This window comes from Carassius auratus, chromosome 41 (assembly GCF_003368295.1).
Source record: "Carassius auratus strain Wakin chromosome 41, ASM336829v1, whole genome shotgun sequence".
Classification (NCBI taxonomy): Eukaryota; Metazoa; Chordata; class Actinopteri; order Cypriniformes; family Cyprinidae; genus Carassius; species Carassius auratus.
This window is the reverse complement of record NC_039283.1, coordinates 21,757,643-21,774,421: the sequence shown is the minus strand read 5'-3', so window position 1 is coordinate 21,774,421 and position 16,779 is coordinate 21,757,643. Positions and strand designations below refer to the sequence as shown.

General features: G+C 36.0%; 2 protein-coding genes and 1 pseudogene across 4 annotated transcripts; all 3 read right to left on the bottom strand.

The window, feature by feature from the left end:
* On the bottom strand, window positions 1-5,033 carry LOC113059272 (uncharacterized). 3 transcript variants are annotated; one of them, XM_026227649.1, is made up of 2 exons: window positions 4,605-5,033; window positions 1-3,913 (listed from the first exon to the last, which is right to left on the bottom strand). In XM_026227649.1, exon 2 carries the CDS (start codon window positions 3,909-3,911, stop codon window positions 2,730-2,732), a length of 1,182 nt encoding a protein of 393 aa, XP_026083434.1. In that variant the 5' UTR covers window positions 3,912-3,913; window positions 4,605-5,033; the 3' UTR covers window positions 1-2,729. The 3 variants fall into 3 exon arrangements, with proteins under 3 accessions (XP_026083434.1, XP_026083436.1, XP_026083437.1); XM_026227651.1 differs by having other exon boundaries at window positions 4,616-5,033; XM_026227652.1 differs by having other exon boundaries at window positions 4,650-5,033.
* A 1,719-nt stretch (window positions 5,034-6,752) lies between these two features.
* On the bottom strand, window positions 6,753-15,944 carry LOC113059273 (uncharacterized). The gene is made up of 3 exons (XM_026227653.1): window positions 14,994-15,944; window positions 12,227-12,290; window positions 6,753-8,483 (listed from the first exon to the last, which is right to left on the bottom strand). Exon 3 carries the CDS (start codon window positions 8,436-8,438, stop codon window positions 7,755-7,757), a length of 684 nt encoding a protein of 227 aa, XP_026083438.1. The 5' UTR covers window positions 8,439-8,483; window positions 12,227-12,290; window positions 14,994-15,944; the 3' UTR covers window positions 6,753-7,754.
* LOC113059592 (uncharacterized) lies at window positions 8,824-10,295 on the bottom strand (annotated as a pseudogene).
* Window positions 15,945-16,779: the final 835 nt, after the last annotated feature.

The following is a 16,779-nucleotide window of genomic DNA, read 5'->3' as shown; positions in this document are numbered from 1 at the left end:
ATCCTTACGTTCCACAGTTCCCACAAACATATTTCAATTAATTAAAGGGAATGAGAAAAAACGAAGGGTGTGGTCATAATCTCATGAATATTTAATGATGGTTTCCTGGGCAAGATATTGACTAATTAGAAAAGTGAATAGTCGTTGCTGATAATTAATAATGGATATAGCTTCGGTTACAGTTCTGTTTGATGCAGTTTTGAGTTATTATGCTTTTTCATTTCAGATCATCGTGATTGAGATGTTTTGCTAAAATGCTTTTTTGTTTGCATCATCATACATACTCATTTTGTTAAGAGTTGTCTTTTCGCAATGGTTTTCTAAGCACAGTCAGACATCAGAAGGGAGAATCCAGTGCAGAGACTGAGGGTGAGCTGGTGTGTGTCACAGAACAAATGTTTTAATGCTTTTTATCAGATCAGGCCACTTAAGGCCAGGAAGCTGGTCGATGGTCCACTCTGACGAAAAGGTAATGTCATTAGCTCAGGCTGTGATTGGCAGATGCAGCCAAAGTGAGGTATCCTGGGACTGATCGACCGCCTCGGCACTACTGTGATGCTGAGATTCATAAAATCACTCATTTATTTATTAAATATTGATATTGACTGATGCCCTTTCCTGGAGATGGTTGTGGTTTCATTTGCCTTTATTTAAAAGTTGTCCAGAAAAAACATGTCGCTAGGTCAAACTGGAATGATAGATCTTTGTTTTGGTCTAGTAACAGACAGTTTTAAGGTTCAGAGATGGAAGCCACATGATCAATACTGTAGCTCTAACCAGGACAGAAGCCTCAACCGCTAATGAATACAGACAGAGCCGTGCATTTCCATTCAGACTCTGAAACAAGAGCATGAACATCTGCTTCAGAAACTTCAAATAATCCACCTTGTATTTTTAATAAGACGCTGGCCACCTTCCTAAGGGAAAACATGGATGAAATAATGGTTCTTTTTACTCTGGAACAAGAAAAGATTATTTCTAATCTTTGTGGCATTTTTCAGAATGATGTTTTTTGAGAGAGGGATGATTTGGTAATGTCAGTGGCAGTTTGAAGGCTAGAAATGCCCTTTTTAAACCATTTACATTTTTTTTAAACCTATCAAAAATGTTTTATTTGTTTGTATATTTGTACCTGTCTGGATTTCCTGCATTAAACAATTTAAAATAAAAGAGGTTTATATTGTCATAAATCAAAGATTTATTGACGTAAAGAGGACAGTCATATTGGATTATGTGTGTAGGGTTCAAAGGTCATCACCCATGGTAGTTTGGTTGTAAGGTCACAGAATGGTTATAAATGGCTTTTAAAGATCTTGCATCAGAGTGTCATAATAGGCCTCTAATAATGGTTTATTCTATATTATTTTAATTCCCTTTGGTTTTCAGTATAGCTTTAAACAGTAAGCATTTACAATCAGGTTTTTAGCATTAACTCACAAATTAACTCACACATACAACGGAACACAATACAATGGAAATGGATCCTCTCTCCTGAGTGTCAAATGATGGATTATTCCTTCACTCAGCACCTCAGTGGTTTTAATGACTGGATCCAGAGAGCTGATCACAGCACTTCGGAGCTCATTGGCTTTATATTAACAAAGTGAAACGTTACTCACCATGTTTCTGCAGCCCTTGGCTAGAAAATGCTGACTTGTGTACAAAAACAGTAATTTAATTAAATGTGGCTTTGGGTGGTATATCATCGCAATGGGTGTCATATATTGAAATTTCTTGCGAACATTTACAAAGGTCCTTGTTTTACTTTTACTGAAAGCTTGGTTCGTATGGGTTTCTGAGACGAGACATTTGGACTGAGATGTGTTTATTTTCTCTTTTCATAGTATGCAAGTAGGTCATTCTCACAAAGGCCAACTAGCCAGTCCTGGCACCAGTAAAATACAGTGTACTTGGTCCAAAAGTCGTTTGTCCTACTTTCAACATTTGTGTTAAACATTTATTTATTCATGATATTGTTTAAAGCAGTGGTTCTCAACCTTTTTGTCTTCAAGTTCCCACACAACAACATTAGTAAGCGTCTAAACCTTTCCTGTTGTTTGTTATTTTCTGGATAAGGATTGGCTTTAAAATATTTTTACTCCATTTCTAAATGTATATTTTATCCCATTTTAAAAGGTACAATTTTATGCTATTTTCAGAGTCCCATTTCCAATATATTATGCACATTTCCATGCAGATGAGTTTCCCAGGTGTAGACAAAATATTCTTTAATATATCCATTTTTTTTCAGTGGTCATTCAATGAAAAAAAAAAGAAACAGCTGTTTATTTATTTTTTTACTTGAGTTTATTTAATGCTTGTTTTGTCTTACTGCAGATCATTTTTATTCTTTTTTTTTTCAGGACCACTTGTAAATTTGCTGATGCTCTCTAGTTGAGAATCCCTGGTTTTAAGGCAAGATTTAAGACAGATACATTAAGCTTTGTAACATAAAATAATATGAATTGGGTATAATTGCTTATGAAAGCACATACACAGATGGCCTGGTTAGTTAAACTAGTGGTTAGTCTGAACAAGATCACTTTGGTTTCAGGTTAGAAAAAAAAAAACAATAAATGCAATTACTGTTTGTTAGAGACAGTAAGCTGACAATGAACAATGTCATATAAATACTGTTTTCAAGACATAGATTTTGGATAAATAAGTAAGTGCAGTTTTACTAGTTTTTTATATTTAGTGTGATAACGATCCTGTTTAACCATTTAAATCTACTCTGAATGCACACACACATTCATGTACTTATGTTTCTCCCAGTAGTGACATTCTTCAGGAAAACTCGACAGAGTAAAGCTGTCCTTGTGTCGACTGATGGCATGAACCAGAAACCCAGCTAACTCCTTCTCCAGAAGCTCCACAACAGCTTTGGCGTCTCTCTTCCTCGCAGGACCTTCTATCGTCTGTTTTATGCTTTCGTTGGGCACAGGCTGAGGGTTGCTGCTGAACGAGATCACCAGGTTGGTGTCATTTCCTTGAGATACTTCAAAATAATTCCGTCCGGCCACACACTGAAAGTTTTGTCCAGCTCTCAAGTTGCTAATTTTACCCAAGTTACTAATGGCTCTGATGGACCAGCTCACCCAGTCGTACTTCTTCACCAGGAAGTCCAGCAGTTCCTGGGCCATTTCCTGAAGGTTCCCATCTTCTTTCTCCTTCACAAGCCTCTTGATGTCCAGTTCAGCTTGCTCTGGAAACGAATGCACACATTTCTCTATCGTTTCCTTCATTTTCATCTCAATTTCTTGGATCTTCGTGCTCCACTCTTGAATCTTCTCCTGCTCTGATTCCTCACCCTGAGTAAGGAAACAATATCCCAGCAAAGTGATGATTCCCAAACAGAGCAGCTCCTTCAGCCTGACGCAGAAGTCTTCCAGGACCCTTCTGTTTCTGGCCTCGTATTGTTCCACAACATCCAGGATTGGCTCCCCAAATATGCTGTTCCCCATCACAGCATCATAAAGCATGTAGAGATTCTTCTCTCCTCTTGTTTTGGGAAAATGCTGCAAGAACAAGCGTTTTCTGACCTCTTTATACTCAGGTTTAGCCTCCAGAATGTCTATGTATTTTCTAAACTGGCTGCATATATTTTCCTCAACAGTGAAGAACTGAGAATCCAACCGGCCCTTTTTAATCTCGCAGTTGATGTCCTCTATTTCAGATGATAGGACATCCAGTTTGCTCCTCACAACTAGAAACTGATCTTTGACATACGTGACCTCATTGCTTTCCACATTGTCCAAGACCAGCCTCAAAACTGGAGCAGAAGCTTCAAAAAGAGGACACAGCTCCCCAACAGCGCTGGCCAGCACCTCGGCTCCTCTCTCAAACATCTCCATTACCGCTTCAATGGCCTCCTTCTTCTGGGCTACAACCCGCTCTAGTGGACTGGACATTTCTAAAAACAAACAATAATAATAATAAAAAGATGCCAGTTTCTTGTAGCATTCACAATCACTTTACACATTGGGTCAATTTTAATTCAAGCTGCATGATGTGAAATAAAAGTTAAATTGCTCAGAGGTTGCTCAGAGGTTGTTCCTTCATACGCTCAGAATATTTTGTCTCCATTTGATCAGTCTTCTCATTGTTGAGAACAGAATCAGAAAAGAAAATACAGGAACGAGACACAAAAAAGCTTAAGTGCATGTGGTCAGATTTATTATAAGAATATTTTTGATGTAAATATGTAAGTTTTTTTTTTCATAAATCTTTTAAAACCTAAATGATTACACGTAGACTATTTCCATCCCAGCCGAATGAAGCTGTCTTCACGTTGTTAATTTTACATGATAGCCAAAGTGTGCCATCAGCATTTTCTCCACCATTTTAAATCTGCATGCATGTTAATGAGAAAAATCGTGTTCAACCAAATCCAGGCCAGTTTTAAATCTGTAAATAATCACATTTAGTACATTAATAAAACGATTTGCGCTTAAAATCGTGTTGCGTAGATATGGCACCGCTAAATGTGTCATCTTCTGTTCTGTAAAGGACACACCTCGAAAAGCGTGTTCAAGCGCAGTCTCTCTCTTAAGTGTCCTCCTTGCGCATCTCAGCAATTTACAACAGCAGATAATATTTCAAACCTGTTTCTCACGTCTAGCAGGTTGAAGAGCTGCTATCCGGATTACCTGTCCGAAATTCAGGTTTCCCTCAGGTATTAACTCGAAGGGGATATTTGTGATGATCTGATTCTGAGTGAGTCTGGAATGAACACAGAGGCAGAGCGCGCGCGCGACAGAGAGGGAGTTGCGCGCTCTGAGAATGCGTTAGGATGAGCTTGGTTCGGAAAGCCTTTGGCATTGGCCGGATAAATGTCTCATTTTTGACGTGCTTGGCTGTACCTTGCGTTTTATTCATAATATGACAACAGACAGAAGTGTTCCGAACTGTTTTTAGACGGAAATAGCGAGTTATGTTTGTTCATCAAGAAGAAAATTGCGCGCAGTGCGTAACATGGAGCAGCTCCAGTGGATCACAAGAAAAATGCGCAGCTATTTTCCACACAGGGATGGCAGGTATTTCACCCATTCCTAATGTATTTCAGAGCTTAACGAGTTTTATATTGTATTATGTTATATTGTATCAAAATATCAAATTATATGGTACCTTCCCCCAGGGCAAAATCTTATTAATAGCTATTCTGTGCTAATGTTCTTTTCTCTGAGCGTGTGCTGATGAAGGAGTGTCCTAATGCATATATTATGAAATCATACGCGAATAGCAAGGAAGAAAAAAACGAAATCACATGCATCGTTGTTGTGCATATATGCAAATCAAGTGGTGGATGTATTTTCTAAAAATGCACAAATAAGCGTTTGAAAATAAGTCAGATAAGTCAGCGTGACCTTGTGTCTGAATGCGTCATGGACGGCTGACAGCGCTGAACATGATGACTTATTCCCATGAGGCCCAACAGAGGTGTTTGCATTTCAGTGTTTTTAGCCTTATACCCTCCTCTTTAGTACGAAATAAATGACTAATTAAATATTACATAGGCCCATTATATAACAGTGTATTCTGATTCTGATTATTTTATTGGGGAGACCAGGGATTATCATATGGCAAAGTTTATATATTTTAGTTAATATTAAGTTTTGAGTCTGAAGTCTAATATAACAGTTTTTTTCCTCTCTTTTACTCATAGTTTTTTCTTTTAATCACATATACCCTCTTAATTTAGGATTTTTTGTCAATTATGTTACAATAATAATTTAATCAACACAATAAAACCAAACTGATGCATAGTCTACATTCTATTGAACTGAAAGTGTAGTTTTTGTATAAACTGCTATAGGTTCCTATCTAGATAGTCCTCCCAATTCATTAATTACACTTCCCTTTCCTCAAGTAAAATGCTACAACATTTCTGTGTTCTTTTACCTTTTGGCTGTTTCTTTATTATTATTATTATTTATTTATTTATTTATTTTTTGTGGTCCATAACTCCCCCAGAAAAGCCTTAACATTTCTTTCTTTCTATTTGTTTTTTACTCTCTTTCAGAATCATATCCTTATGATCGCCTCTCAGACTTGACAGAAGAGTCTTTGCAAGCGTTTCTGGCTGATGACGTGAAATGATGCAGAACAAGACTAAAGATCTGTCTTCTGTGATGTCAAAAAGGGTAAAGTAAAGCTTATTGACGTTGATGCCATGCTCTCTTAAATTAAATAGAAGTGTTTAATAAAACAGGAAAAGAAGGATAAAGTAAAAATATCCTGTCGTTTTTGACAACATTTTTTTATTAACTTAGGCTATATCTGCTTTATTTGATGCATAGATACCTCAAATATACAGTAATATATATTAATAACTTTAGCTGTATGTACTTTTTATACAAAATTTATGAAATTCTTTAAAAAGTGCAATATAAACAGATTTATTTTTTTTCAGTATGATAACATATGGTAGTTTAAACTGATTATAGCTGCATATTACGTACTGTTTTTACAAATATTAAAACTAATAGGTGCCATTCACAACAATATGCATTAAGCAGTAGCAGTATGCTTGTGTTTATATTTTTAGGTCTAAAGGCTGAACTCAGTTTATGGTCTTTTGCTGCCATCTAGTGGCAGAAGAACATATAACAAGAAAATGCCCTATAGCTCCTGTAATTTGTTTACATCAACAATGTGTAAGCCTTTTATATATATTTATATAATCTATATTAAATATACAGTATATAATGAATGTTAGTGTAAGTCTGTAAGTCAAAACCACTTCACTTCACTCCATTCATTGTATCTTTATTGAAAAATGTAACAATATTGTACAGCGTTATAAGTGCAATGGCATTCCAAGAGTTTTTTTTTTTTTTTTTGTATTTTAATAATGATTAGGAAGGTAACGTGTTCCAATCCATGAGTCATTAAAAAAGCACACAAACACATAATTTAGTTACATTTATGTATATTGCAGAGCTTTATGGATAAACAAATGTGAAAAAAAAAAACCACGGTTATCTAGATGAACTTCAGCTATGTCGGACTAAATGTGTAGCACTGTACATCAACTGTAATGTTTTAATATATCCCAAACAAAAGGGTCAAAGGAATGCAAAAAAATAACGTTCAGTTTAGATTTTACCCCTCATATTAAAAAATACGCTCTGATAATATGTTCTTAATGGCACTAACATTTTTTTTACGACACACAGGATACAATTAAATGCACACTAAAATCTGTAGCTAATGTGCCGAAAAGATGCATAAACATGAACATTTCAGAGAGACATTTCTATCTTAGTATGCACAGATATTAAATTCCATGCTCTTTATTTTGCAACATTCATAGATAGATAGATAGATAGACAGATAGATAGATAATATTTTTCTAGAATATATTTTATAACTGTATATACTTTTTATTTATTCAGGAAACAAGTTGTTCATCATGTAGCCTTGAAGCTTTTTAAAACAATTTTCAAGATGAGATTGCTTATGAATGAGTATGAACTTTAATAATATTTATATAACCACAACCAGCATTCTGTAGATAAGTGTGAACTATCTTTGTCATGTCGTGTTAAACTGATGCAAGGTATCAGTGAAGAAGAAATGTGACTGCAAAAAAAAAAAAAACCCAGATTAGAGGAAATGATTGTGTACACTTCAGCATGACCTGTGATTATCAGGAATATAATGCTGCAGGTCGATGAAATCTATTAGAGTAAGAGAAAAAAGGCGGAGCACGAAGACAATAAAGAGCATGGTTGTACAGAAAGCTTTCACGATCACTTGCATCTCCTCAGGACCTCCTGCATTTTCTCCTGCACGTTCCTCATATTCTCTTCCCACTCTTCGTTTCGTGATTCCAGATCATCCCCCAGGATGCCGTAGTAGCCCATCAGAGCGATGAAACCGATGCAGAACAGGTATGCGAGTCGAGTGCAGAGGTTTTCCATGACGCGCTGGTCACCCTGTGAATGCTTCATGTAGACGTCTAGGATGGGCTGGCTGAAGAGTTTGCGCTTCCCCATCACGCCTTCATAAAGCGTGTACATGTTCTGGTCATCTTTATCATTGATGAAACTCTCGACGAAATCATCTTTCTTGCGTTGCACTTGCTCAGGTTTGGCCTCCACAATCTCCATGAATTTGCGGAACTGATTGCGGATGTTTTCTTCTACCTCGTGGTACTGTTTGTCCACCGTTTCCTTTCGGATTTGCAGCAGGGCTTGACGGTTCTGCTGTGAGATTTCGTCCAGGGCTCGATTCACGCTGCCAAACTCACGTTTGAGTTTCTGGATGTCTTCATCGTCCACGTGGTGCAGCACCACCCGGATGAGGGAACCAGCCACGCCGAAGATGGGATTGACCACCGCTGCTGCAGATGAGATGGTGGCCACACACTCCAGAACCTTCACTAGACCCCTCTTCAGCTTCTCTGGGTCATCAAATATCTCATTGTCAGCCATTGCGTCCGGAGGAAGATTGTAGAACAGTCTTATCGTTTAGTTCACCTGAAGAAGGAAACAGATCACAATCTTAGAGTTAAACTGACTTTCCTTGAAAAATACATATTTATGATGCATCACTGTTTCACTCAGGGTTACTATGGTTAACTAAAACTAAAACCATGAAAAAAAATAAAATAAATAAATAAATAAAAATAATAAAAATAATAATATTATATATATATATATATATATATATATATATATATATATATATATATATATATATATATATATATATATATATAAATAACAAAAACTTTTATTGAATTGGATTTGAAAACCAAAATTATAAAAATAAATTCAATATGTTAATAAAAAATAATTTATAGAAAAAGAAAAAAGATAAGCGTTAAATACAGGTTAAACTCAGTCAACATTTCTGCCATGTTGTTTATTATCACAAAAATAATTTTGTTCCTCATTTAGAGAAGAAAAAAAATAAGGTTACAGTCAAGCACTTTTAATGTAAATGAGGTCAATTCTTGAGTGTTTAAAAGCAGCTATGTCCAGCTTAAATCATGGAAACATGCATGTTGTTAAGTCTTGCGGCTACACGTTTGAAACAGTGAGTATAAAGAAAGCACCGGAAATTGTAATCAGCTTTATGCCAGACTTGACCGAGCTACTCTAGTACTGTAATACCAGAAACCTGTAATATTAAAAAAATATATATTTTTCAGATGAGATTGACCAACCAAAGCATTCTGCCTTTAATACAAATCAATGCAATTTTCATATTCACCTGCATTGTACAGTCACAGTCTTTAGTGTTCACTTCAGGAATCGACTTATAAATGACAAATAAAGAGACTAACTGCCATGAAATGAGAAAAACATTTATTCATTTATTATTCAAAGAATCAGAGGTTTTCCACAAAACACAAGCAAAAAATTATATAATAATTCATAACATGTAACTCATATCAAAGGCTTTTACAATATATTCACTCAAATTAATGATCAAAACATGCTTAATATACTTAAAAAAAAAATTTTTTAATTGTGATATACAGTGTTAAGTCCTTTTTCAAGCAGGAAAAGATTCACCCAGTTTACACCGACCCTTCAACTTTCAGCAAATGAAATGGATTGTCTCAGCAATTGTTAGTGCAATGTTCCCACTTCAGTTTTCCTCAGTGCATTGGTCCAGAACTTCTTGCATCTTGGCTTGAATTTCAGTGACCCTCTGGCACCATTTGTTTCTCACTTCATCCTCGTCATCTTCACTGACGGCGTAGTAGGCCATCAGCGACATTAGACCGATGTAGAACAGGTGTGCGATATGTGAGCAGCGGGCTTCCATCACCTTTTTGTTTCTTTGGCAGTTCTCTAAGTTAACCTGCAGGACTTCCCAAACAGAACGGCACCCTTCCCTCCCTGATAATACGTTTCTAAGCTCAGATCCATCTTATCATTCTCATAGATCTTCACAAAATCACAAGTTCTCAGGGTCCAGTTTGACGTTTTCCAGCATGGTGTTGAAAGCCTTGTACTGATGCTTGATGACTTCCTTGTGTTTATCATAAGTCTCGTTGATTTCGTTGATTCGGATCTGCCGCAGGGTCTGCTTATTCTTCTCTGAGATGGTTTCCAGCTTTTCATGGATCCTTGTCCGCTTCTTGGTCCTTCTCATCCACGAGGCCTTTCCTAAACCAACCCGACCACTGAAGTCACAATCCCAAAGAGAGGATTTATGCTGGAGGCGAAGGAGGAGATTTTCTCCACATGGCACAGCACTTTGGCCGCGGTCACTTTGATCTGCTGCGTTTCTGCTATAGATGGGTCTGATTCTTGGACTTTGGTTTTTCTAGGATTTCAGTCTTGGCTGATTCTGAAATGAAAAGAATAAATGTTCTTAATGAATCTTATGAAAATGGCACATACCATAATGACACTTAAACACGTCTGTCCTGACTAACATTTAAGTTTGAAACTGGCATGCTTCCTTGGGCATTTGATTTTAGTTATACACCAAAAAATTACTTTGAAACAATGTTCATTTAGAAAATACTAGTCAAATTTGATCATTATTCACTTTGAAAAAATAATGTTTTACAAGTCTTTTTGGAAAAGAAAAGGCTTTGAAAGCTGTAGACTTCAGCATTGTGTAGACATTATAGAGAGGGTAAGTGCAGGGTCAAAAGAGATATGCAATACATTCAGTACTGAATTATAAAAATGTTCAGTGCACTTCACTAATTTACTTAATATTTGTGTGCATTTTGTAATTTTTATACATATTAGAGAATAATGCTATTAGCTCAGCAACATACTAACATCAAATGAATCAAATGTGAGTCAAGTCTTTTGTGCTTTTGAGTAATTTATGTAAAGTGTCCAAAATCGGTCACTCGTGAGGTTCAGTGACCGTTAGATTCTACTTAAAAGACAGCTGTAGGTTTTCTAATAGGACTATATTTTCTCTTTCTTAGACTGTAAAAAGTTGCTGTCCAGTTCTGAATCTGTGGTGTCCAGAGCAGCAGTATTCAACTCTTATTTTCAAATCTTTTTTCCCCAATAGGTTGGTAAAATATGAACTTTCATGCTAGGGACAAAGTTATATACTGTAAAACTTTTAAACCTATATACAGCATTTTTATTTTATTTACAGACTTTTGTGTTTCCAGAATGGAAGTTCACAGGAAGTACTTGATTCAAATTCCCACAAAAGACATATTATTTAAGAGTAAACAAAAACTAATTGGCTCAAGAAGACAAACTGAACTAGTAATTCTACAATTAAAACAATGCAGTTGATAATCACGTTGGACTTGACATAGTTATTAAACCACATGGAATATTCCATGTTTATATCACAGGATGCATGTTTAGTATAATCGAGAGGATCTTACCTGTAAATGTGTCTGTAGCTGCTCAGTTCCTAGTGGTGCTGCTGCTGTTTTTGTACAAGCAGCCACCATTTCACTGTCCGGTCTGAGAAACAGCCCCTCCCCTCTTTGTCATATAAGGGTAGGGTGTGGGAGTGACTCATACCAAAGCAATGCTGATTGGTTTAGAATGGGGAAAAAAAGTATGCAGCTTTTCCACAATATCCTTTCTGAAGAACACACACACACTCACACACACTCTACATGGAAAATGGCTGTAATGCGTTTAGCAAAAGTTAAATTATGTATCTTTTCACTCGTAGACAAGAATTAATAACTAGGGAGACCAGATGAGTAAATTAGAGAATAAAAAAATAAAATAGCAAATTGTGACTTTGACAAGTCTAATATTAATGCATGAGTCAAACAATAACTGTTTAAAGACATCAGATATCAATCACACCGTGCATAGATTTGTACAACTAATCTTACTGTCAATTAAACACAACAATTACATAAGAAGATTTTATTCATTTCACTCGTGCTTTATGAATGAGGCCGTGATAGCGTGTAAAAATGTAGGAAGCAGGTATGTCTTGTTGTGGCTTTTCTGGTTAAGTGAGAAAAAACGCAAAAGGATAAACAAAAGATTAACATAGTGTGAAAAAAAGAGGCTGTCGGGTAACTGTGTGTGTCAGCTGCCATTTGAACAGCTGTGAGAGAGTCAAGTTCATGACAGATGCGTGGTGTGAGCTGGGCTTTGTGTGGGTTCGTTTTGTAGATAGTGTGCCGGCAGATTTCTTTCAACAGTTAATCAAATGATGTGCAATGTATGGAGGAAAAGGTCACATTTTCACTTTGTTTAACAGAGAATGAGTGTCTTCTCTAACCAGCTAAGACAGGAAGATGAATTCTTACGTTGCAGTGAGATACTGGACGTCCCAAATGGAGATCTTGTTTTCTTTTCTTTACAAGTTCCTGGCTGAACAGAGGAAAAAAGGAAAGAAGTTTTAGTGAAGTCAAAGATGTTATGCAAAGCATATTAAGAAAGTCTTGGGTCAGTTATCTGCTAAAATTCTATGATTAGGGAGAATCTTGATAGTATCAGTTACAGTGTTATGAAATGTTTCACACATGCTATTATTTTCCAGAAGGTGTGAATGTATTGTTTATTTTGTTACTTTTTTTTGTTGTAATGCCTTACTGCGAAACTCTGTTATGTTAAAACAGTGACACATCAACAAATTATTAGTGTTTTTTATGTTAAAGTTCATTATGGCTTATTGAATTAGAATGTTATGGAATAATTAGAAGCTACACAGTATGGCATCAAAACTATATTAGTAATATGGAAACTGGAAGCCCCATTTAAAAAAAAAAAAAAAAAAAAAAAAAGAGAGTTCTACTGATACTAGACAACATTTACTGGAAAATATATTTGGTGACATGTTAAAACAGTCAGTGAAAATAGCAAGAATATTTCATGAAAAGAAATCTGTGTTCTGCTCCTAAAATATATTCATGGCTCAGTAAAGATATGGTTTTTCATAAGCCTATATTATGGGAAAACAACTCTGCAGAAGCATAAACAGTTTTAAAATGCTTTTTAAAATATTTAAAAATGAATACATTTGAGGTAATAATCTCAAGAGTTTGCATGGCAAGTTAATATCTAAACTACATCTTAAAGCAGTGAAATATAGTGACACATTCACGCGATATCAATGTTGTTTAATGTCAAAGTACATTACAGCTCAATAAATAATATGACTTCACAGGAATATTATGGCATAATTCTACAGAAGTATATCTATATTGAATTACCTATAAACATATTTTATGTTAAAACTTAAAAAACACTTTAACACGCCAGAATTGTGACTGAAGCTTTGTCAAAATCATGCACTCACAGTTTAACATTTACACTTGTGCATGGGACAAAAAGTTGTAGTAGTTCTGTTCTAGTAGTTCTAATTTATGAGGGTGTAAATTAAACTTCACAGAACAGTTATGCCTTGTGATAGCTATAATGCAGCTGCCTTTAAGGTTAAAACTCAAACTGTTGGCTATGATAGGATTGCACTGAGCACTTGGAGGACCACATTATTAATAAGCAACATATAAGCAACTACATGAGCAAAAGTAAAAGGGTTGCAACTGTAAATGAGAAAATGAGTGCACATCCATTGTTATCATTTTCCCATTAGAGACATAGACCCTTGTTCCTGATCCATCCAGAGGGGGCAGCAATTTACATTTTCAGATTTCTGATAAAAACGGCAGACAGTGACAGAGTGAAAGTGTGTCACCACTGACTCTGATGCCCCCAAGAGGACTAAAATTTAACCCTTTAAATGCTGTATGGTTTTAGGATATGAATATCAAAGTTGCATCTACATCCTCGATTCTTCTATTGTCTCAGGATTTAACCCCTTTTTGTGCATCTGTATGCCTTGTGTAACAAAATATGATTAATTATTCTTTAATCTTTAATTATGATTCAATATTATGTTCATTTATATAAACTAAAGTACTTGTAATATATTATATTAAATTAAATATTATTAAAAAAATATCAACAGGAAAGAGACATATGAAATCAAAAGAAGAATAATTATTGATTAATATGACCATAACTGAAAGGGTTAATAGGTCATCTGCTTCAAACACTAGTCTAACAACAAAATCTTGTTATAGTTTTATAGTCTATATAGTTTGATATGGATGGATAAATAATCAAAATCTGTGCTGTGGTTTTACTAGTCCATATAAAAACTTAAACGAGGGCCTTCTGAAGTGACTAATCAGAGACTAGTCCATACTATGCACTTAACGCGTCCCATACTCTGTGCTTAACTAGAAAAACAGTTCAGTTAGAGTGTTTACACTCCACATTCACTTAGTTCAGACCAGAATCTGATCTCCTAAACATCCCTTAATGTCAGCAATACTAACCATAACTTTGATTATTAATTACATAACAGTAAAATGTGTTATTTTTCCTACAGTTTTATTTGAAAACAGTTTTATATGCTTAATTACAGTGATAACCAACACAGAGTGTCGAGTGAATCAGGAAGTGACCCGTCCCAACAGCATTCTCTACTTTGAGGAGCGGCCATCTTTAAAGCTCTCTAACAGTTCACTCAGAGAAGCTAATTTATCAAAATAATCGTGCAAAATCACATAAATACACAACAATATACACGATTTACATGCGTACAGCACATTTAAGTGTGTTTTATTTATCAAGGACCATCATTAACATGCTTCCTCTCTTTCTTTTATACAGCATTGCCTGCATGTAAAATTGGCCACTTCCCTTGAACAGGAAGCCAAGGGATTCAGACCCAATAACTGCAGACCATCTTTATCAAGCCAAAGCACAACAATACAACATCTTCCTATGTTTTTCCAACCAATGTGAGTATTTTAAAGAGTCTGAAGCCCATTTGGAGTAGCTCATTTCAGCAAGCTAATGTCTGCCCTGTTATAGCTCCCCCTAGCAGCTGCCTCCATATTTCCTTGTTCATGCTAACCATGATATCTATTCTAAACCTTTACAGACATCATTCCAAGACCTGTAAAAAATCCATATACTGGCATGCATTAGGACCAATGTACATCCCAATGAGCCCATCCATCCATTAGTGGCCTGGCCATTGGAAAACACAGCTCCTCTTACCTCTTCAGATTGCTACCTCCTCTCCAAAGTCCCAACACCGACTGTACTTCTTCTTCCCAGCAAACACTGCAAAAGAGGCTCTTCCATTTTAGCTCAATATGGAGGGGTGTTCAAACTGGACTATACCATTTAAACTGGTGTACAGATGGCCCTGGAGCCTCAAAAATGGCCCTTTGGCCACCATATAATGCAAGTCTCCACTTGCTCCATTGCAGAGGCATATATGAACCCCTATCGACCAGCCCCCTCCTCAAGCCACAGATGACCTCCCCCAATGATATTCAAATATTTCAGGCTTCCAACAGTCAGATAGTCTATACAGAGAGCTGACTGTCACGTCTGGAGGCAGCTGTGGGCGCAGAAAGGCTCTAAACAGGCCAGCTGCCAAGCTCTGCCATTGGGTACAATTGGTGCAGACTATTCATAGGGGACTTTTTATTAAAATAAAGCTTTATATAATTAATTAAAGGTTAGAATGAACCAAATGTATTAAAATGAGGGACTGAAATATGAGACATCTATTGCATATGCTGGCACAGAGTTAAAAAGGACACCTTTCCAATGGTGTCAGTGTGTTTCCAAATAGGACACCTGTTTCTATCATTAAAAAAAAGCTGTAATGAGCCTTAAAAATAAATGATTAAGGTTCATTTATCAACAGGTATATACGTATGGATTTTAGTCCAACTAGTGTTGATTGATGGTTTAATAACCATATGAAATGCCTCTTTATCGTTATTTCTGATGGCAGTCATGTCCAAACCACTTTTCCTTTAAAGTCAACAAATATGCTCTAAAATGAGCTGTTTAATTATCTCTTTAATGTATGAATCAACATACAATAACAATAATCATCCAATGAAATGAGAAATTATAAACAACCAGTTGAATTTCTGGGGATCATGCTTCTTATTATGCTGTAACTTGCAAGTCATTTACATTTGTTCTAGACATACAGACATATTTAGTTCATTCATAATTTGTAAGCTTGCATTTACTGCTTTAAAATCGTTGTTCATCTCAACTTTTATTCATAATGTTAAACATATATAAGACGATAAAAATTCAAAAGAGCGAATGAAAAGGCTCTGACTAGAGTGTGGTCATTCTCTCAATTTAATCAAGTCTCCCCATAGGATACATTATTTTGTGAGTGCAGAAATATACTGGTAAATTTTACAACCATTCCAATCGGCTCAGTCATTAAATTTCTTTTTTTTTTTTTAGCATGTAGATGAAAACACTGCGTGGTATATAGAATATAGCACCTGTAAATTAAGATGACACAAGTTCGGGATGGTGGTGGTCCTAAAGGGTAACAATTATTAGCCCGTTTCTGCTTTTTTAACTGGGCAAACTGGTGTTGTTACAACACTCATCGGTGCAGTAGCGGTGTGTAATTGATGCTTGGAAACAAAACGGAATGAACTATTAGAAACGCTTACCGGCGTCGCGCAAAAACTGAAGGAAAAATGTCAGGCGCGCCAAACCACCCAGAGAGACGCTGGTAGGATGTTTTGATGAAAAACAGCAATAATTGGCAACATTTACAATTTATTGAGTTGTTTAAACATTTAAAATGCACAAGTATCTGGGCGAACGTTATTCAACATCCCAGTGTAGGATTATTACCAGACACGCATCCGTTAACGGCCCCGACGCCACGTGTCGTTATCCCAAACAAACAACAGTGCAGCATCACGGCCTGGGAAACTGCTTGATCTAAAAAAACATCGCGAAATAGTCTGTTAATGTTTGATTGATTATTGATTGTGGTATGACACCC

What these genes read in the sequence shown, in the direction of transcription:
- LOC113059272 (XM_026227649.1), bottom strand. Translation starts at nt 3,911, where the DNA reads ATGTCCAGTCCACTAGAGCGGGTTGTAGCCCAGAAGAAGGAGGCCATT.
- LOC113059273 (XM_026227653.1), bottom strand. Translation starts at nt 8,438, where the DNA reads ATGGCTGACAATGAGATATTTGATGACCCAGAGAAGCTGAAGAGGGGT.